Genomic DNA, 23,743 nt, shown 5'->3' with positions numbered 1-23,743 from the left:
GCTGATCAGCTGCAGTTAACAAGTCTTCATTATCCTTTCTCAGCCAGCAGCATTGCCACTTTGTCATTCAGTCCTTCTTGGTCTCCACTCTTATCAATAAGATCACCTTTGTTCCTTCCACCCTTCCTTCTTCTCTATAGCTCATAGCATGTTTGATTTCTAATTTTACCTAGTTCTGATGAAAGATCATCAAACTGAAACATTGACTCTATTTCTCTCTCCATAGGCACTGAGTATTTCCAACTTTTTCTGTTTTTACTTTATGTTAGAGGAAAGTCATTTCAACTTATTTGAAATCATCAGCATTAAACATGTTATTGTTTTTATTAAACATATAGATTACACAGGCAATTTTAATTAAACAGGAAATATAGTCTGAATATTCAGAAAAAAACTACACACTGTACTTCCTTGAACAGAACCTATAATAACATGAAAAGTAAAATTAACCTCTAGAAGTATTATGGCTTAGTGCAGTGGAGGGAGGAGGAAGAGCATACTTAGGAAACGGGCCTATTACATATAATCAGTCTGCAACCTCTGGAGAAGAGTACAACAAGTTCAATAAATTGCAAACTGAGAAAAACAACTCATTGAATTTTTAAGCATTTCCTCTTTTTTTTCTGCAGATCATTAGCACTGCTTATTTTTACTATAAATGATTTTAAAATCTTAATATATTACATGATGGCATCAATGACAATTTGATCTACATTTGATTATAATCTTTATATTCTAAATTTATCAACGGTGAGAATTTTTCTGTCTAATTTTTGATGATGTACTCTTACTTTTTTCCTTCTTCCCTCACTCATGGCTTGTAAATCATCATTAGAAATTAACCTTGGCTGTTTCCTCCCTCTAGATTCTTCAGACTAATGGAACTGTGAGATCTTTGCTGCCGTGCTCTCAGAGATCAGGTAAGACAGAAGAGTGCAAATTGAACTTGAGATCTTCCAAGGATTTCACCAAGAAATGCAAGTTCTTGATGCCTAGGAGGAACTGCTCTTGAGTAGCTAATCTACTTTTGAACATTATAAAACCAGCTTGTAAATTTTGAAAATGATTCATCAGTACTTTTTTTGTAATTAGGCACCTTCATGAAACTAGACTCAGGCTACTTTAATTTTGCTGCACAATCAATGCCTTCTGACCCACTCTTGTTACTTTGATAATGGGCTAAATAGCATATTAATGCCACTGCCCTATACTCTACAGGATAGAAAAACAAAGAAAGGTATCTTAAGCCATTATAAATTATATATTGCGCTTTGGTGGGTGATAAAGTGTCTAATTCCAAGCAGCAAATATGAGAAAATATGTCAAGTCCTTGGTAAGAATGCAGTGGAGATTTACAGGAATGGTACCAGAGATAAGAGACCAGTTATATGTTTTCCTTCATGCAGACAGTTAAGGGAAAATGTAATAAAGGTGTTCATAATTATCAAGAATTCTTATAGAGTGATGGCAAGTTGGTCAATGACCACAAATTTAAGATAACTGGTAAAAGGATCACTGGGAGAGATGAAGGGACAATGGCATAAAGAAACTGTGTACATATTTGTTTACACACAAGTTCTGAAAGAATAAAGGAAGCAACAGTAATTTTCAAAACAGATTGATTGCATATTTGAAATGGAAATATTTGCCAAGTTTTGGGAGCAGACTAGTTTGGGACTAGTTTGATAATTTTTTTTCAAGAAGCTGGCAGAGCCATCTTGAATCAAATGACCATCTTCTCTCCTGTACAATTCAATTATTCTGCACACAGCATCACCATCAAAGTAAATTTGCTGAATTCGTTGTGAGTAGTCACAAGACCTCTGGTAAATATAATCAAGAATACCTTAAACGTAATTCACAGCAAAAACTGCTACTTCAGAACTAGAGTACTTCAAAGGTAATTCACAACCTACTTTGGATAAGCACAGCTTTTAGATAAACAGATCCAGCATCTACACTGAAGTCATAACGTGGTGATGTCAATGAATGGCATCTTAAAGTGAGCCAAACTGAACAGATAACAATTCAAGGCGAAGCCAAGTAAAATGAAACTGTCTGGGACAATCACCAACTGAGCTTGCAACCAGTAGGAAAAGTGTGTTTACAAAAACCAAGGAGCAAGCTGCGTCTTACAGTGAATTTACCAGTCTGAAACCAGCAGCTGCCATTAAGTAGCAATATGTAAGCCTAGAATTCTCCTACCAGCAAAGGGCTCTGCCTGGATTAATGAATGGACATTAATTTCTATGTTAAAAATGCATATGTTCAGAATGGAGAATCCCTGCTCATTAAACATTTATCTTAAGGCTAGCTGGGTTTGAAACCTACGGCTGGGCAATAAGTCCAACATTTGCATACAATTCACTGAACTTACAGTCATATGCAAACAGTGTAAAACTCCTTTCTCTTTCTTGCTCTGGCATCTGGTTGAATATCGATTCCAGATCAATACTGAATTTCATTTCTGTATGAAATGGAAATTGCTTTTTATGAACATTATACGTGATTATTGACACAACCTTAAGAAAAAAAATCTTTTGGACCTGAAGGACCCACAATGCTGAAGCCCCAGCTGCACTTCCTTTATATGGAAACCCTCTAACACTCTGTAGGAAATAGATGACAAAGGTAAATGACAAATGGATTACTCAGAAATAGATGACAAAGGTAAACAAGGACCAGTTGGAAACAAAAATACAAACAGAATCCTTTTTACTCTATCATTTTAAAAATCAAACTAAACATATTTACCTCTCAAATGAAGCCAAATGGTGCATGAACTATTCATAAGTTTCTTGTTTTTCAAACAACTTACTTCAAATCATATTAAAATATAGGGGCTAATTGGTAGGTGCTTTAACAGAAAATCTGAATTTGACTGTTACTAAGGAACCTTCAAACAATGACTCAGATTTACTTTATGTCGCATGATTACTTTCTTCTTTTGACTGTTATGATGTATTGGCAAAAATAAATCCATAGGACACAGACTTGCAATGCACCTGTCTACCAAACCAAATATCAACTGAGAGGAAGGATTTGAATCCACAATTCTTCTCTACATATTCTTATCAAGGAGGAGATCAGGATGAAGCAAAAAGAGCTTCATCAAATGGACGATATCTTTAAAGAAAGTCAGCAGTTGTCCTTGACAACTTGCTGATAGTGATCCTAGAGGTTTGGTTGTTAACAAGAAAGTTAATGGTATTGGGGAAGAAATGTAAAATTAAAATCAATCAACAAAGAAATAGAAAGAAATAAGTTTGCAAAAAAGGTGCATAATTTGTGATTAAAAATTCACCTGCAAATACAATGAAATGGGTTCTGTTGAAGGAAACACAATATGAATATATGCTACATCGTGCTTAAAAAATCTACAGTATTAACCAAACAATAAAAAGAAATCATATATGTAGCCCAGTAGTAAATATACAGTAATTTGTCTTCAGCACCTTGAGTGACACCATCACCAATCATATTGCATAATACAATGTACGTCATTCATGTGGCTTTTGTCTCCAGGTGAATGGCAACATCCAAATGAAATTTTAATACAGAGTCCTGTTTGGTAAGGCCATTCTCTCCTTATGTTGCTTTGGACAACAGAGGTCAATGATACAAACTATATGAACGGTAACTGAAATGTGATTTGAACTTGCCAAGAGACCCTTCAGTACTTGATATTTTTTCTACTATCTCCACATAGTTCAATTTTTGTATGCAAAATGATTCACACATATCATATGAACAATAAAAAGGCAAATCTGGAAAGATAGCTAACTCCAGGCACCCATATAATTGTGTCTGATCAGATTATTGCATTCATGGTAGCCTTAATTTAGCTGTATCTATGCATCTACATCATTGTTCTCCTCTCCAATTAATCAATCTCTGGCCCCTAGAGTATCACTTAAATCCTAACATGGCCATGGTGACCATTTTGATGCTTTTAAACTGTAATATATACTCTCAGTTCATCAGTTCTGCATAAAAATTACTTAACTAATTTATTAATCAGTTAGTTCATAGCATTTGTTAACCTATCAATTACTTGTTAGACTGCAGCAAGCAATTTTGAACAAGTATATTTAGTAACTTAAAATATAACAATTTTACACTTAGTTACAAAAATATATATGCATTTAAAAATATACAAACCATATTAAAACTGGGGATTAATTATGCTGACTAAACACATCTTCTTTGTTCCACATTTGCAGATATTAGAAATATGTCCACTAATAACTCTGATTCTGATTAAACCACAAACTGCACAAATATTTTGTTTAGAAACCAAAAACATTTTAATTGCTGGAGGATTCCTGGCTTTTGTAAATTTCTATCCCTTGTAACTTATTACATTTAAGACAATCAGCAGCTTAGCTCATAAGTAAGCATATTACCTAATATAAGTAACTAAACAAGTCATTTTGAAAATATAGTTTATGAGTGGGGTATATTACAGAAATGGATCTGCTAGCAAAATCAGCTTCAATCTTAATATTTAGAACCAATATTAACATGCTCAACTCTATAAGAATGTACTAACATTTTCACAATAAACTTTATGTATATAGTCAGAGTTATGAATTCACTATAATGTAATCAGTTTTAAAAAATGCACTTTCTTAATTCTTATCTAGGATATCTGCACTATAGACTGCCAAAAATTAGTACTTAGCAAGGCTATACAATACAAATTTAATCACTCATCCACACTTTGATGTTTAAGCCATATTCAAACTGCCTGTCGCATTCTAATATATTAAAGGCGCTATCATTTTGTATCCATTCTCAGGGAAAGTTTTCCTGCATTCTAAAATTTGCACCATGCAATTGATATATAAAGGATTAAATTCATATGTATTCAGCAAATTACTCAGTAAAGTGAGTAGACAGAACAGTCAACTGCATGTTTTTCATACATCTTTGTCACTTGAGTTGCAAAGACTGAGAGAATTAAGTTGCCTTCTTAAAATAAGACATGATACTTTGAATCTATGGTTGTACAATAACAGTACTCACCGTAATATCAAGATTCACACGACATTCCAAAAAAGTATTGGACATCCTACCTTAGTTGGTGGATATAAGTTAAAGGTACCAGCAATGCCTGTTCAGCATTTAAATTGGCAAAGGCTTGTTGTGGTCATGCAAAAACATGAGCCTCATTTCATTTGGTAAATATTACATTGAGGGCACCTGGAAATAGCAGCCTTTCATATTTAATTGGTAAAGGGTACTGGCCATTGCCAATGGCACCTGGAGACAGGAATCGTACTTCTACTGGTAAAGTTAATTTAATGCAGAATTATTACATTAATAAAGTATCTCTTTTCTTGTTCTTCTAAGATTTCTATTTCGAACTGTCAAAATTCATACCTGCTGTACAACTAAAGTTTCATTCTCACAGTTGGAGATTTCTGAAGAAAAATTAGCTTAAACATGTGAATTTGTTGATTTAACAACAATAATAAAGTTTTGTGCAGAACTGTATTCTGAGTAAAAACCACAGGCATAAAGCATGACTAAGAACTGTCAAACAAAATGCAGTGTGATTTTTGTGGCATTTATACATGTCAAAGTATGTAATAAAAGTGCTTTACAGCCAGTGACAGCATCTGGCATTATAAGTAAGTTATGCCTTTCAACAAATGCTATGAAAGATAATGTTTAAATACTAATCTCGCAATACATCATATTGCTATATGACTTTACCATTCTTAAAATGACTTTCCAATTGAAATTATCAAAATAATCTCACTTTCATCTAATTTCAGGACAGTTTCAAGCACAGACTTTCATCCAGTTACAACTGGGTTGAGTCTGTCAGTTATCTCAGACATGAAAATAATTTCTATCACCAGTCCTATATAAGCACACCTGTCAATAGTTTTATAGTCTAGCTTAGTTTACTGAACAGAGTTGAGCATGGTCAGCTAATACAGTGCCTGATAATGTGTGCTTCCTCCTACAATAATAAAGAAATGAGACAGGAAGATATATCCCCTTGATATATTTGTTCATTTCCTGGTGTTTTTTTTAAGACATGCTCACTTGACAAAAAGCGTGACCATCTATTATCAATAATCATCATCTAAAAAAATAATGTAATTACATATATTTTTGAATCCCTTCGGCTATGCATTTTATATCTCTTATAACCCCACAAATAACTAGTTTCCTTACCTTCCTCTCCCCTGTCCCATGAGTCACTAATTGTTAATGCTTATTTATTGTTTATGTAAATAAGAGGTTAGTTAAAGACTGAACAAGGTGACCCCTGTATCAATCTTAGGCAGCATAAATAACCACAGTTTTCAAAGAAAAATTAGAATGACTTTGCTTATTATCTAATGTTTGCATTACTAAAAGCAAACTGCAGTCAATATTTTTGGTGACAAAACAGTACCAAAATTTTAGCAGACCATTTCACTCAGATTATTTGAACTTTCAATATTTGATTTTCCAAAGGCGACAATAAATCTAGGAATTGGATTCTATAGGTTGGTGCAGCAATGGCTTACTGGTGAAATATTACCAAAATTCCATTGACTTTGCTGGTCTGGTATCTGTACCTGCATGTCACAAATTGCCATTTTCATAAAGTACCAATGTATTTTGGGTTATTCCCATTAAATTGAGAATGTAATATATAAGCTATTTAAAAGCACCAATCAGTTACATTATGGTTTCATGAATATCCGTTAGACAATCAGTTCCCACGTCTAGGCCATGTAATGTTGGTTTCTGATCCAGTGAAGTAACTCTGCTTAACATCTCTGGCGACAAAGAATATCTGTTTCCTGACTTCTCCTCAAACCAACAGTCCAGTGCCCTCTTTGCCTCAAAATTTGCAATGGGTGGTCCATTAACAGCAATAGTCAGAAGGTCATTGAGTTGGTCAAGGCTAAGTCGAGACCTGTTATTGTTACGAATCCGGTAAAAGGCACCACGACTCTTCTCACAAGCTGCTGTTGAAGTTGGCAGAACAAGCAATAACTGAATGATCCTATTTAGTATTGGGAATCTTTGTTTATACTTAAAAATGTGACGGCTCAACTCCTTGAAACCATTCTTGTTGTAACACTCAGACTTGAGCTCTCTCCATTCCTGCAATAAACTACCCCGAATGTCTCTGCCATCCAGTCCAATTTCCTTGGTAAAAGATGGAATTATTTCAAAGTGCTTATATATGTGCATAATTTCTTCTTCCCCATGACTCATCAGGTTTTCCTCATTTTGGGGCCATGTAGCAACATCAAACACTTGACATGCTCTAATAATTGTGCGGCTATTGCAATCCAGCCTTTGAGCTAGAATGAGTTGAGTTTTTTGGCAAATCTTCTCTCTTATTGAATTAAACTTGGCTTCTGCTACTCTTAAGTTTTTCAGAGGAACACCATGAAAGTTTTCATGAAACGTCTCCTCAAACTCTTGTAAATACTCTCCTGGCGATTCCACCAATCTACTTATTTCTTCAATGGCTTCTTCAATCTTGTCATCCGCATGGGTAATCAGAAGGTGATCACCCTGGAAAATGAATGCCAGCCGTGTGAGTACAGCAATGACATCTAACAAAAAATAGATAAGTTTAACTGACTGATAGTCCATCAGGAATTGCAGCAGAGCCAAAGCAATGGCAGCAGCATCTGCTTTATGGGCCTGACCACTAACATCTTTAAGATGAGCTATCACTTCCAAATAATCCTTGATCAATGCATTCAAGACATTCTGTTCTCCAATGATCCACCTGACAGCTCGAATGTCACCAAGGAATTCTGTCTCCTCACAGAGTGTTGCTGCAGTAGCTCTTAGTTCACACATAAGTTTGGGGGAATAACGATAAAAACTCAGCAATTGTTTTAAGTTATTCTCTAGTTCTTCCAAACAGGTTAGTTCCTTATTACTTATAGCATCCAATACTTCCAGGTGAGGCCTATGTATCACGCATGGGACAGAGAGTAGCCAAGGCAAAGCTTTTTTGATCTTCATGGCTAAACCTGCCCTTAGTCCTGTTGTCATATTGGCTCCATCTACCCCCAGTCCTACAATTAACTTTTCCTCTTTCCATTTGATCCCTATGCCCCCAAGGGCTCTGTCCAGTGCCTGAGTATAACCATCCACTGTTGCAGAGCTCAATTCCTGTAGGCACAATAACTCTGTAGCAGCTGGCCCTTCATTAGTTATGTACTGAATGTAGATAGCAACATTATCAGCAACCAAGTCATCCGTTTGCCCATCCAAAATCACACTCATAAATGGGGACACCCTGAGCCTCTCAAAGAGGTCCTCACGAAGAGACATTGCAATGTGATGAATTAATGTCTGACAGTCTCCCTCGTTCAAGTATTGGTCAACAATCTTTAAGTCACATTTTTTCAGCAGTTCAGCCAATGGTCTGAAATCTGAAAAATGCCTTCCTTCAAAGGCTATGTGATAAGCTACATTAAACAACAGCGTCATGTTCCGGCACATCTCTTCTGTTTTTTCTGGATGCATCCTCAGCTTATAAAGCTGCAAACACTTCTTATGAAGATTACTCTGGGCATGAAGCTTGATAGTGTGGATTTTGAACTGCTTAGAACCTAAGATGAAGGCTGATGTCCTGGAGGACTGAACGGTGTACTGCCTACAAACATGGCACCACATTTCATTTAGGGTGGGTGAATAGCGCAGGAACCAGAACTTTTTCAGCCACTCATGCTTGAAGCGTCTGATCCTCCGGCCTGTACCAGTCGATATTTTCGATATTTCATCTGTTGTAGCCAGCATCTCATTGGACATCGACTCATCAGCTGAATCCATCTCCTGCTCACTTGTGTCATCCATGACAACTGGGACAGGAGTCTGTCCTTCTTGAGCTAGGATAAGGAAAAAGAAAAAAAATGTTCAGAACCTAAAAGTTTAACTTCTTTTTTCTTAAATCTAATCACAATCATACTGGATCATATTTTGCTGTAGGAGGGAATCAATCCAGTCTACTATTAATTAGACTAAGTCTTGCTGAATTGGTTGTAAATTTCTCTTACGCGGCAGGTCACTAAAAACATAAGCTGACAATGTTGCAGCAAGGGAAACAGGGCATTTGGGATCAATCAAGCTGAAAGATTATGCAAAGAACTGTGTAAGGACTAAGAAGAAATTATAACATAGTGAATGAATTCAATTTCAAATTGGATTTGAAAGAAATAAAGAAAGAGAGAGAGAGAATGGATTAAGAGTGAGAAATAGAAAGGATTTATAAAACATTAAAATCATATTTTTTAAATCTACAAAATTAGACTCTGAACTGGGAATCATTAACATTTAGTGCCAGTGAATTAATTAGCAGTAATTAACATTAATTATGTCACTAAAAGAGTACTTAGACTAGAAAGGACCATAATTAACTTGCTGCATGAGTTTAGTGAATACCTACTAGGAAATTACATCAACTTCATGCCATTCGATGCATGCCAATGATAAGTCAGAAAGCAAGATGCCATTTCCACGAAGCAACTCGGGCAACTTTTGGATATTTGAGTTTAACTACATATCTTCCAAAACACCTGAAGTTACCCTGACATTTTGCATAAATATCACTGGGTGCCATTGATTACTGCATTTCTGACAGGAAAACAAGCCCGTATTGGCAGAACAAATAGTTATTTTCTTTTTTTCGATAATAATGTATTTACCATTGCAACTCTGAAACCATTCCAACCCAGAGAAATATTTTGAAGTTCTTAACCATTCTGAAAGCCAGAGTTTGACATTGCACAACTTTACAGTTTAGAGAAGGTTTAAAGAAGTTAAATTATCTAACCAATTGAAAATAAGTTTAACATTATGAAATAGTGTGGAAAGTGTTAAAACTTTTCAGATGATGAAACTACAACCTCATTAATTCTATGAAGATCATTATTCCTTCAAAGCAATCCTTCAAGGAAGACAACCATTCCTTTTGCTACAGTGACATATGCTATGAGACTAAATCTATTTTAAAACTACTTCACCGAAGTAAAACAACTTTATACAAATGTAATCTACAGAAAACACATCTCAATGCAACTGTATATATGATGCCTTTCGCTGCAGGTCTCCAAAAGATATGCTTATTATAAATCCTTAATACACATGTACATTAACAATTTATACCAACACAAAGAGATTCAACTAATGCTCTGAGATTTAAAAACCTAAAATTAAGATATTAGATTACCATCATCTATAACAAATAGAAAATATACTGCATTTTGTTTTATTGCAACTGAACATACAAATCCTAGAATATGATTTGTCACTTTTCTCTTTTGTACATCATTTGTGTAACATAAACACTACACAGCCAGATAAAATACAAAAAGTACATGCAGAGAAAATAAATCACATCCATCTATTAAAACCCTTCTATTACAAAATCCTTTTATTTTGTGTCATAGTACATTCAATATTATGCTGTATACCTTAAAACCTCTCTCAGTGTTTAAGGCACAAACATACAAACAAAATGAACAGTGTAATAGGTAACACTAACATATTATTCACACATACAAGGGAAAACATACATACACGAGAATCTTATGAGAGAGAGATACCATTTGTTGACCTGCTAAAGTGTTACAAATATTTCTTAATCAGTGAACAACTCATTACATCTTCTGCTTTACCATATACATATCAACTCTACGAGTGATATTGAAAAATCCTCTAATATCCCCATTGAATGACTGGTATTACACCAGGATACACTTCATCTAATAATTTAGCAAAAGTATTGATTATGATCTTGATTCATTTGTATGCAAAGATTATTTTCTCGTCATGAGTGTGAATGGAAACAGTAAGTGGAAGTCAAGCAACCTCCATGTAATGATCTGTAGGGAGGAACATACCAATTCAAAAAAAACACCAGCAACGAAACTGGATAAAAAATATTAAGGGAACCTAGAGACAGCTGTTGTCAGGGAGCCAACTAAGGAAACAAAGCATAATTGCAAATCTAGACAGTTTTAAAATTTTATTTATGTGAATGACTGCAACAGTTTCATTGTCAGTAGCATAAGAAAAATAACATCAAGCAATGAAACAAGTAAAGATTACAATTTTCTTCAGATAGAAAAACTATCACAAGTCATTGTACAAGTCTTTTATTTTATAGATGAGAATTAAAAACATATGCAAAAGAACACTGAACTCTAATTCTGATGCAAAACAAACCAAACTATGCAAGGTAATGGGTTAGATTTTGTTAAGTGGGAAATGAACAGCATAAGCCATTAGATTTCTATTTGCCCATGGCCTTTCATTTTGCGCAGTAAGTGCCCAGCAGCCAACAATCCAAAAAAAAATAGCGCCCTGAACGGACAAGACTTGTGTGAACAGACAAATAACCTTAACCGATCAGACTGAAAAAAAGTTGTAAACAATCTCAGGCTATCCCAAGTACTTTTTTTACCCAATTTTGAAAATCATAAGCTCCCACAAATAGCAATATAATAATCTGTCCTACTAAAGTTGATTGAGGGATAAATATTAGCCATGACACCAGAGATAATTCCTCAGCTCATTATCAAAGTATGGGGATTGATTATGTCCAGTGTGGCATCAGGCTTGATTTTAGTGCTTTTAGTATTTGAAGAGAGACCTGAATCCACAAACCTCTAACCCAGAACTACAGACAGGGGTGCTTTAACATTTAAAAAATTGAAGAATGATTAATGAACAATGCAGAATTTGAATCAGGAAGAGTGAAATGAAATAATAGGCCAAATCGTACTGCATCTAGGTCATTCCGTAATGTTGATGTCAGTGCCATCTACCTGCTGCATTAACCTGATCAAGATAGGGTGACTGTGCAGCAACCCAGCTTCAAGCAACTCATTCTGAGGCGCCAACTCTGGAAAATCCAGCTTATGGCTGTCAAAGGCCCCTGAACTATTTTTCAAAATACCACTTGATAATTAGAGAGATATTTGAACAGATTATATAGGCTTCACTAATTAAAATACAAATTATAATAAAATAATAAAATAAAAATAAAATTAAAAAGCACTTAAAAGTCTCATTAATTAAAAAAAAACATAAACAATAACAAACAAACCACTTGCTGGCACTTTTTACACATGGTTGGTGACCCCATTCACACTATCTACATAAACCATAGCTGGACCACAGCTGATAGGCCTGATTCAAAGTGCTTTACCACTGGACTGAAAGGAAAAGCAGATCAAATGCACATCTAATCTTCAGTTCATCTGGGAGTTCTGCATTTCAATGCATAGACATAGAAATCAGAACAAGGAAGACCCTATGGAATTGCCAGCCACAGGTGAACATGATTCAGCCACTGAATTCAAATATCAGGTACAGAAAGTGAAAAAAAAATCTGATTCAGAGGGAAAAACAAAAGACTGAGAAAGTAAAATTACTTTTTTTAAGAACTAAAACTACAATAATTATACATTGAAGGAATATTACTTCATAGTCCTGATGAGTTATTAAATGTTTCTCTTCACAAATGTTGCATTACCCATTGAACATTTCCAGCATTTGTTCCCACTTGTGAACGTCAATCTTAATGTTAAAATTAGAGATTGCTTGGCAGTAATTAAAATTTACAGCATTATTTTAAGCTGGAAAACACAAGCCATAACAATTTTATGGTGACTCTAATCTATACCCATGAGTAAAACACAGTAACTTTATTCCATTAAATATAGTTAAGTGATAAGTCTAAAGGCAGTATGGCATTTTGGAAGTGCAATGCATCTCAGACAACACATAAGATTTTTATAGATAACCAAACATGTGTGATTGCCAAATGTGGCTGTCGAATTTCATATAACTGGCAATGAGATTAAGATAGCTGTTAATTTCCCTATTTTTTAAATGAAAATTGCATCCCAATATATTTCTGAAAGCTTTGAAAGGTACCAGTTCTAACACTTTATTAATTTTGCTTTATAAATGTAGATAATTCTTTCATGTATCAGTAATACAAGAATATAACAGCAAAACACAATCTTTTAAATTTAGGTAAGATATGTACAAATAATTTGGATGTATCAGGATTGCTGAAAAGAGTAAAGAAATTGAATGCCATGTGTTCCTACTGCACAGAGTAGATGAGCTGAGTAACTATTGGCACAAAACATTAGTAAACTTGAAAGTTCTGGATTACTTTCTCAGTGTAAGCTCTTTGAGGGGAATATGACTCTAAATGAAGCTACAAATCATCAATGATTCCTTCAGGAAATCCAGCTTCTACTGACTGGAACAGGGATGTGCACAAGGCAGAGCAAGTAGGAGTACAGTCTGCCCCAACAGTCATCTTAAAAAAAGTTTAATTTTGCATGGGTGCACACATTTGTATCATAACATTTAACATGTGCACATGTAGTCCTCCAAAAGCCAGCAATTTTAAATTTCAATGCATATCTGTGAACAGGACTGACTCTGTGTCAATTCTTGACTAACTTACATTCCTGTAAAGTGCCTTAAGGTGTTTTACTATGTTAAAAGCTCTTTATAAATGCAAACTTTTGTTATGCACACAGGATCATTGTGGATACACAGCAAAGAAGATTTAGCACAAAGATAGTACATGTATAAACTAATAGCTTTTTTTTTAATTAATAAGATGTGGAGCTAGTTTGATTGCTGTCCCAATTCTGGGTTTCCTCTCATTTTGTAGCTACAGATTTTCATTCGACTTCTGGTGTGATTAAGAAGCTTATCTGAAATGAGATAGTCATTAATATTTTAGCGGTAAAGACAAAACAGATTTTAAAACAGGCAACAAAGTGACAGCCAGATTTGCATAATATGTTATCTCATGATCCTATACTGCTTATTAACAATGTTGCAACGGTACAGTTGGTATTACAAGTTAAACCAAGTAAGCCAAGTACCACCACATCATCAACTTACAGTCTCTAATTCAAACATTCAGTGGCATTAAAATACCACAACTACAATAGGGTCGTGTCGTAGGTCTTGTCACTATTTGTGCAATAAAAGGACATCCAGAAAGTTAACTTTAGCTTTCAGATCCAATTTTAATATATCATACCTCAAATTTGGGCATAAACATCAGCATTCCAATCACTTCCACATCATGTGTTATGAAAAACTACAGCAGTTCATATTAGAGGGAAGCACTTTCATCCTCCATTACATAATCACCAGGAAATAAAACCAGAATAGGGAAATTGAAGTGCTGCATGAAATTAGTTACACGCAATCAAATGTCCTTTAAAGAACAAAGAACTGCAATTTGCATCACCATGAATTGAGAATTTCAGTCACCCAACATTTAGATTTTGTTTTTCAGTGTTATTGCCAAAATGATATGTAAAATTATGTACACACTAAGCAATTATTTAGAACACAAATTTTGATTTGTAACAAGTTTAATGTTGCAACTACAAAAAAAAACCTATATTGCCAACCCTAGCGAAATGTGTGATATTATGGTCAATTTCTCAGCCTTCCAAACAATGGAACATTTAATGCCCTTTTTTTGATGAAATCTTCAAATATCGGGGAACTGGGCTAAAGATTAAAGAAAGACTTGATTAACACCAGAACTTCCAAAGCACTTTATGGCCAATGATACGCTTTTTAAAGCAAAGCCACTTCTGTAATGTAAAAAAGGAAGTCAAATTGCACACAGCATGCTTTGATCAACAGAAATTTTATGATGACAAATTATTCTGGTTTTCTGTAGTGATGTTGATTGAGGGATAAATATTGATCAAGTAACACCTGGGATCATTTACATGCAAATGAGAGTGCAGATAGGGCCCCAATTCAGCATCTTGTCCAAGAGTACCAGTGTAGTACAGTACTTCCATAACACTGCATTGAATTGTCATACATTTTTGTGCTCAAATCAATGGAATGGAAATTGAACGCACAATCTTCACAAATGACACTCAAAGTTCACCAATAATTTACTTGATTCAAATGATATTTATAAACTACTTAGGTGTTGCTCTCAGGGTATATGACAGAATCTGAAGCAGAGTCAACAGTATTTCCTTTACACATTCACAACTATTCACTCATTGCAGCGAATTTTAAAATTTCCTTACCTTTTCCTTTAATTCTTCATTTTCTTATTATCAATCGTAATCTTCACAGTTTTCTATTCTTCAAAAAACATACGATAAAGCAAAAATATTCAGAACTTCCATTACATTCCCCCCTACCCCACAACTGGATCACAATTCCAAGACTCATGTATGAGTAACGAGAGGATACACTGTGGGGAAAAAATTTTAAAGTAAGTAGTGAAAGAATTAAAAACAAGTACATCTTCATCTTTAAATACTCATTTTAATTTATCACCAGTGTGACAATAAAACGCAAATATGCTGAGCAAAGATAAAATCATAAACCTACAACATATGTACAAAGCACAGTAAACAGCAATGAAAACAAATGGAGATAAGTTTATTTATCTCCATGGAAGTGATAATGATCTTGAATGTTTGATTTGTCTTTTCTAAGTGACATGTCAAGGATATAATCTAGAGAATTGGTTTTGCTCTGGAAATCGTTGATCACAAAAGCACCTGTCAACCTGTGGATGGGAGGAGGAGTGGAGACAAGGAGAAATGAATTGTTGAGGTATGGGAATTTTCACTTTCAAGTCACCTTTCTTTCACATATGTAAAACAATGCAGTGAGCCTTAAGCTATTGGTTAAGCCATATTCTAGACCATACATTGAGAGTTCTCAATAAGCTGAAGAAAATTTTATAAATATTATTCATTCAATTTGTATTTCACTTTTCCTGTACTCACCTAACATTTCCAATCCCCATCTTAACACTTTAATGAAAACACAATAGAGTCTGGTAAAAGAAACGGAAGCAAATTGTCACCGATTTTAGAAAGGATAAGGAAGGTAGTTAGGACAGCCTTAGTAGAGTGAAGTCATAACAGTTAAGCAAAGATACAGTAATAACAGTAATATTTTGTAGAATAGTTCAAGAACATTAATTTAGAAAACTCTCTCAAAGACTTAATCTAATCTTTTACAGGAATTTGACTGTAACTGTAATTTCAGAAAAAATAATTTCTTGTAGTTAACAATGTACAAATTCCAGAGGTTGTCCAGTTTTCAAAAGCGTCAATCTTCATCGTTTCATCTCAGTGATGTCTGCTTCCCAATAGATTACTGATTTACAAAACTGAATGATTTTCATATTTAACAAGAGTCACGGGTCTCATATATACTTTACTGATATAGAGAATGTGGTAGCATCTTTTCTGGTGATAAAGTTCCCTTAACTATTAATGGACTTCATAGTAGAGTACTCCCTTAGACACAGTACAATCTCTGAATAATACCACTCAACTTCTCAAAAAATGTCCAAAATCTATCTCTTTTATAATACTATTGGTCTTTCTCTCTCCACCTTCCAAAATTTCATTAGCTTGCACTCCATCTCTATTTTTGTAAAGTCCTTTGAGATGCTGTAAACAACTGCTACACACATAAGTTGATTCATTAAATACTAATTCAGAGGTACACCAATATATTTCAATGAACCTATAAATGAAATCAATAAAAAAAACAAACACACCAAAATACACAAATCAATCATTGCTAAAAAACAAAAAAAAATAGTTTATTAGGACTGGTAAGGTAAGGCAAAAAATGGACTTTTTATTGGACTGACCCAAACAAAGAGGTGAGGGCAGAACAATCATAAGATCAAGGAGTAAAAAGTAAAATGCTGTAAGTACTCAGCAGGTCAAAGTGCATTGGAGGGGGAAGCAGAATTATCATTTCAGGTTGATGTCCTTCAATGGAATAGTGAAAGTTAAAAGTTTACAGTACGCTACAAAAGGGACATTTCGGTTAGATACACAAAGATTTTTAGGAAGACAAATAATGAAGTCAGACTAGTTCTGTTTCTAACAATTCTTCCCTGACTTCTGCTTTAAATAGGAGGTATGCAGTCACCATAATCTGAAGCTGCTTTTATCCTGTTCAGATTGTAGGATAATGGCACTGGATTTAGCTTTGTAAACTGGGATATGGCTTAATGATACCATTCCTTCAGAATTCAAAATAAGCCATTTCCAGTACATTTGTACTCTAGCTTCATTATTGCTTCAGTGTTTTCCCCAAAATGTAAACTAAAAAGCTCAATTCTCCAGCAACTTTAACAAATAATTTACAAGATTTTCAAAGTAGCAGCAACACATTTCAGCAGGGAACTCTTAAGGAAGTATTCCAAATTTATAATAATGCTATGGGGTTAAAATAATGCAGTGCAGGATACTTATTTGATTCTCTATGTGACTCAAATTTTATTCTTGACTTTCAAATGGAATCCAGATGTCAGGTGGGGGAGGAAATTTGCAGGAAGGATAACCCAAACAACTGTTCTCCATTATCTCCTGCCAAAGAGTATTATTGATGCAGAAATGGGAGCAGGCCTCTCCCTAACTTGGCTTGAATGAGTTCACTTACAAAAGATAAAGGACTAGGTGAGATGCCAGCCAAGACTGGTTTGAATTAGGTGTGTCCAGAGGCAACAAGAGAATAGTCTGATTCAGTCTTGGTCAGGGAGAGACTATGGAATTAGTGGCTGGGGAATAAAGTTTACAGGGGGGACATCAAGAATGTACTGCCAGACAAAATGCTGAAAACTCATTGACTATCATTTAAGAGAAAAACGGATGATGCAATGGAGAGATTATGGGGTGTATCAGGGTGCTTGATGTCATAATATAAATATTTCCTTTTAATGGGTTTATCACAATAATTTTACATATAAAACACTGCAGATCATATCAAAATGCCACAATGTTCTCCATTTTGTACAAATCTAAAAGTAAATGACAGATTGTAAAATAAAAACTTAAATTCTTATACTGAACTAATGTACCAACAATTTGATATTGTTTACTGAATTTGTTACGAGTTCGGTGTTACTGTGGCTGAAATCATTATCAGTTGCAACACATAAACCACTTACTAATGATTTCTTCAGAAACTTTTCTTAAGTTACAGTGGCTTGAATATCTCACTACCAGAAATTCTATAGAGTGAGAGTAAGTTATTGTCCTTGTTAATTCTCGTATTGACAAATGACAATGTCTAAGAATAAGGCGGATTAAACTCTACACTCGTGACTGCGAATCACTTTGCAGGAAACCAGGAAAAGTACTTTAGATTTATCGTAAAAACTGAAGATTTTAAAAAATACAAATCAATCAATACATAAGAGAAATATCAATTAATGTTTCAGATGGAGAACTTCTTCAGAAGGGTTCTAACATATTCCTCGGAAGATATGTTTTTCTCTTCTCAGATGCTGATTGAGCTACTATAATCTCCAGCACTTTCTGTTCTTATTTCAGAACTTCAGCTTGCATAGGCCTTTTAACTGTTATAAATTTTCCTCAATGTAGACTGTAATTCATATAGAAGCAGTCCTCCCATATTGCAATATATCAACATAAAAATGTATTCTATAGTCACAGATATTCAACAGGTAATGGCATTTGAATATAGAGCAATAAATGCAATTTAATTCAAATGTAGCACTTTCTATTGCAGTTGGTTACAGTACTAATATTTCACATCATACACAGGACTGAATCTGGTCCAGGCCAATGAGATAAAAATCTGTGTTGGGCAGAAGTGCCCTAGATAAAACTAGTAAAGCCAACGTCAATCAGAATCTAATGACTAAGAGTATGTAGCCCATAATTTGCCATCAGCCAACAATCTCAATGAAACATTTTTATGGTAGTTTAATTCAGATTACCTGGAAAATCCAATTATTTTTTGCATACAAAGTTACTTTGAGCCATGAAGTAAACTTGTAGTTCAGGAAATTGTGATGTCATATTCCTATAGCAGAATTTATTGATTTGAGTTTCAAAACATGTAGTACTGTTTATAGGACAAATCTCTGGTCTAATATAGTGTGCTCTACCCTCTATCTGGTTTGTTCTATTCTTTTCTTGCATGACCTCTGGTGACACTGCATGCAAATGAGTTCTTTCTTCCTAACATGGACATTGCTCCCCTCCATGAGCAATGATAGATAAACAATTTTTGACTTTCTCTAAAATATGAGCGTAACATAATATCTACTGAAAAATCAAAAAGCCTTTGACAGTTAATAATATCAGAGTTGTCACATATAGATGGTTTGTCTGTCAGTATGTTAATAAGTGAAAGACATACAAACAATCATAAAGGTACACAACAAAAGCTAATTTCTTCCTGACTATGCTGAAAAATATTCCACTTTTTTTCAGTCCTGCAATTAAACTAAATTCCACTTCATAGAAACATCTAGCAAATGCTTTTAACACTTGTTCGGAACCTGGAGCCATAACTGTCACTCTTGAGACAATGAAAAGTAATTCCAAGAACCAGAAATAAAATTTGTTCAGATCTGGAGGGTTATTAGGTAGAAATTTTAACTGGAGCTTTACTGAAACTTGACCCAGTCTTTAGGAGGACTTGGAAACCAAGGGTGGAGGTATTCCAGGCAAACTCCCATTGTACAGAGTGGGAAAAATGTAAAAGAGAATCCCTATCGTTTACAAACTTTTGTCCAGAAAATTAATCTTGATGCAATTATTATTCCTGCAGTCCTGTCCCATTAAATGGAACTGGAACACAAGCTCATTTGAGATGTCTGATTAAATTAAGCTAAATCTAGACCCTTACTATTTCAGTATATATATATTTAACAAAAGTAAATGAATTCACAACAATTTCAAGCATTAAAACAGAATGTATCATCTATATTTTCTCAAAAATTAAAATGTAACATTCAAAGCACAGTATTTTTGACATTCTTAAGCCATACCTGGCTTTAAAAATATATTATTTGCAACACGCCATTGGATAACAGAAAGGAAATACATTCTAGTTTTGATTCTAGTTCTGAGTAACAGCAATATTTTAATCTCTTTTATCATTTTTCTCAATCTGCTCTATCTTTCCGGTGTCACAGTGAAAGACATCTCTTTTACAGCTATGATTTTTGTTGTGCTGATCTTTCGTCACCATTTTCTCCTCTACTTACCTGTAGACACCAATAACTTGCAAGGGATATTCCATCATTCGTGCTCATATTTTATCAGAGGCCATTATTCAAATTTGAGGCATTTTCTATATATATTCTTCTAGGATGAGCTACAGGATGACAATAAAGTGAAGAATCCCTAGACAATTTTTCCCTCTGTAACCTAGAGAGATTAAACCAATTGAATTCACTGCATAACACTGCTGATTCGGATTACTTAAATCAATAGAAGTAGGGGACTAAACATGGAGTTAGGTTACTGGTTATACCTGCTGAACATTATGGATTGTTGTATTTCACATTCAATTATTCTAATTAAGGATCAAACAGAAATTATCATGAACCTGATTTTATTTTCTTTGATAAGCCCATGGAACTGAAGGCAGATTATTGATCTGGTTTGGTAATTGGCCAAGCAGCATGAGACAGAGTGGACGGATAGTGGACAAATGCTTAAGTTGGCAGGATATATGATTATGTCCACAGGGATTCATATTGGGGCCTCAACTATTTGCCATATTCATTAAGGGCCTAGATGAAGGCATAGGAAACCACACATCCAACCTTGCTAATGAACAAAACCAGGCAGCATTATAAAGAGATATTATTAAGGTGTGAACAGGACAAATTATGGTAAATGTATTTCAAGAGGCCACACAATTAGATCCTACATAGGATAACCAGTATACTTACTAAATAGTGACAAAATCAAGACAGTGGTTGTCCAAAGAGAGTTGGGGATCTTTATACTGAAATCACTAAAATATCATGAACACGTTCAGAAAATAACTGGAAAAGCTGACTAAATTTTGTAGAACTGACTGAGAATCAAAATGCAACAGAGTAGAAACCACGTTATACCTATACAAGCCCTGGTTAGAGTACTGTATTCCAAATCTGGACATTACAAAGACACACTGGCTTGGCGGAGTACAATGCAGACTTCCCAAAAAGATGGCTGGATTCTAATGCTTAAAATTTGAAGGCATAGACATAGTTGAAAATCTTGGAATTTAGATTTCAAGAGGGATCTGATTTCCCCTCTAATCGACTTTAAGGGGAACCAATACGGAACATTGAGAGAAACGGTTTCTGGGAGTTAAGCTATCTAGTACTATGAATTATGGTGTAAAATATATAAAACCAGATGGTTCTGAGTGAAGTTCAAAAAAACACATCCTAAACACACCAGAAATTTGGAACTTGCTTCCCAAAATTATAGTTGATGCCTAGTCATGTGCTAACTTGAAATATAAGAGTGACAGAATTTTGCTATTTAAACATATTCTAGGATATAAATCCATAGAAAGTATGAGGAGTTAGATCACCCATTACCACTTGAATGGTTCAACAGCTTTGAAGGCCTAAATAGCTTTTCTTCTGTTCCTATGGAAACAAGTTCAGAATAAATCACAGTTACCTAGTAGTGTGCATGAAAATGAATCAAGTCATAGATAATGACCACTTTTGTAATTATTTATAATATTTTGAACATGTATAAAATAACATAATTCCATACTCTGCAGGACAAGTATGATTTCATGGAGAACTTCCCACTCAGAATAATAAGTTTCCTCTCACAAATATTAACTTTTTTTATTTTCTCTTCAAAGCAGAGTGCCCTGATGTGTATTTAAAGATCTTTATTTCTACTTTAACCATGGTTATATATGTAGTTGAAATTAGATTACTTCTTTAACTAAAAGTTGTTATTTTACCTCAATAGAATGTACCTCTAGAACTGTACACCTCGTATATTTTGATGCACCTATTTGTGCAAATACAAATAAAAATTTATCCTCTGTACATCAACCTTTAATCTAATTACCACAACAAATAAAAACGGGTTGCCATCCTCAAGTACAGAAAGAAACCAACTTTATTTTTGTTACGTATCAGTTCTTCATGTTTCTAATGAACTTTTTGACCTTCCTTACATTAGTGAGTTTCTACTTTATTATAGGTGACTAACTATAGGAAGAATGGTCACTCACAATGGAAAGTTGGATTCTACAATTTTAACCATCCACAACCAGGTCTGTGGAGTTGTTCAAATTCACATGTCCATTCCAACAAATGGAGACTTAGAAATGCAAACTAAGAGGCTACAAAATGAACAAATGTTTAAACACACTACAAAAAATTAGTGTCATCAGTAAAATTTCCATTTTATCTTAAGATACATTCAATATTTAGGAGGTTAATGTGTTGAATTACCACTTGGTTTGCAGCAGCAACACTTTCTGCCAGCAGAAAACAAATGCTCTGCCAGGAGCCAGCAAATTTAAATGCATTAATGATGCACAATGAACAAATCCTGCTCACTTCAGTGACAACGTTTCTCAGCTTTTGCTTAAGTGCAATCAATAAGTATATCCAGCAGCAAACTATAAAAATCAAATGTGTCCCTATTGTGCTTTTCATTTACTGCTAATATGCCATACCTAACAATTGCTGGGGATGGATGCAAAGGCCGAGACAATCTGAATGTTCTGAAGGATAAAATAAGCTTCTAATTTACTACATACCTAACTCTCAAGTAATCAGTTACTAAGTCAGTATTTGGCCAGAACAACTACAACTGAAATGGGAAAGAATAATTCTGGTTGGAATCACAAACTTGCTGCCAGTAACATCATTGTCATTTCTAGTTACTAGCCATTTGTGTAACATCTCTTTGAACGAGGCTTTCTTCCTCAGAAGTAATTTTATCACCCAATATGAGTCAAATTGCACAAATAAAGAACGAATTTCTGTACACTTTATTTTGTAGTAGCAATGTTGTCAGCTGTTTTTGTAGTACGTGTACTGAATGAATAAATTAAATAAATATACACTGTTTTGCAATGGTGGTGGGTATCAGGACAAAGGGATTAGCAGATTAATTTAAAGCCAATTCTATTACGATGGAAAAGAACTGAAATGGATCAAATCTTCAGGTTGTCCTTTCTTGGTAGAATCAATTGATTTAGGGGTTGTTTGACATTATTGATGTAGACAAAACAAAAATTTCCTCCTTCATTGGTAAATGCCCACACCCATTAACCCCAACTCCCATCTTCTCTCCTTCTTCAATGTTAGCCCCACGATTTCCACTGTGAAACCCACACAAAACTCCTGCTACTTAGGAGCATCTTCAGGTTTGTCCCGGACTCCCAAAATGTAACGAATCTTTTTTCTGCTGTCACTGCACTTGCTGTTTACCATGGCATAAAATGCCTTGTCCATCACGTATGCAAACTTCAGCTGCACATATGCTGTAAAATACAAAATGAAGAAATATAAATTTGATGGATAATTTTCAATAGGATTACTTGATCATGATACTTCAGTCTTAATATTGTATCTTGAGTCCAGATATCCCAAGAACTGCACTAAGTATGAACGAAAACATTTATTGAATAACTCCACATTCAGTGTATGGAGGCACCTTATAGAATTAAATGGGGTTAAAATATAATCAAAGTTTCCACTGTATCTTGCAACGGTAACCTCCCAGTAACTTATTGTTTACTGAAGCTAAAAAAGAAAATTTCAGTAAGACAAACCAAAAATTCTGAAATTTCATACCTAGAAATTGCTCAGAAATTGGTTTGCACCTATATTTGCCATATTAAACATCATTGCATTGAATACTGGTGCCAAATTGGGTCCGTCTCAAAAAAACTTGAAATTAATTATAAA

General features: G+C 34.5%; 3 protein-coding genes across 3 annotated transcripts in view; 1 reads left to right on the top strand and 2 right to left on the bottom strand.

The window, feature by feature from the left end:
• Nucleotides 1-23,743, top strand: part of fjx1 (four-jointed box kinase 1) — a 440,027-nt gene that overhangs the window by 400,995 nt on the left and 15,289 nt on the right. The window lies entirely within an intron of this gene.
• Nucleotides 358-23,309, bottom strand: LOC127577724 (zinc finger protein 862-like). Its single transcript, XM_052029220.1, has 2 exons — nucleotides 23,168-23,309; nucleotides 358-8,867 (listed from the first exon to the last, which is right to left on the bottom strand). Exon 2 carries the CDS (start codon nucleotides 8,833-8,835, stop codon nucleotides 6,685-6,687), a length of 2,151 nt encoding a protein of 716 aa, XP_051885180.1. The 5' UTR covers nucleotides 8,836-8,867; nucleotides 23,168-23,309; the 3' UTR covers nucleotides 358-6,684.
• Nucleotides 21,892-23,743, bottom strand: part of LOC127577722 (uncharacterized) — a 76,854-nt gene continuing 75,002 nt past the window's right edge. The window contains exon 10 of the mRNA XM_052029217.1: nucleotides 21,892-23,316. Coding sequence (XP_051885177.1) covers nucleotides 23,180-23,316 — 137 coding nt within the window. The 3' untranslated portion in view covers nucleotides 21,892-23,179. The remainder of the gene's footprint in view (nucleotides 23,317-23,743) is intronic.

The sequence above is a fragment of the Pristis pectinata genome, chromosome 14, assembly GCF_009764475.1.
Source record: "Pristis pectinata isolate sPriPec2 chromosome 14, sPriPec2.1.pri, whole genome shotgun sequence".
Taxonomy (NCBI): domain Eukaryota; kingdom Metazoa; phylum Chordata; class Chondrichthyes; order Rhinopristiformes; family Pristidae; genus Pristis; species Pristis pectinata.
This window is presented reverse-complemented; position numbering and strand designations above follow the sequence as displayed.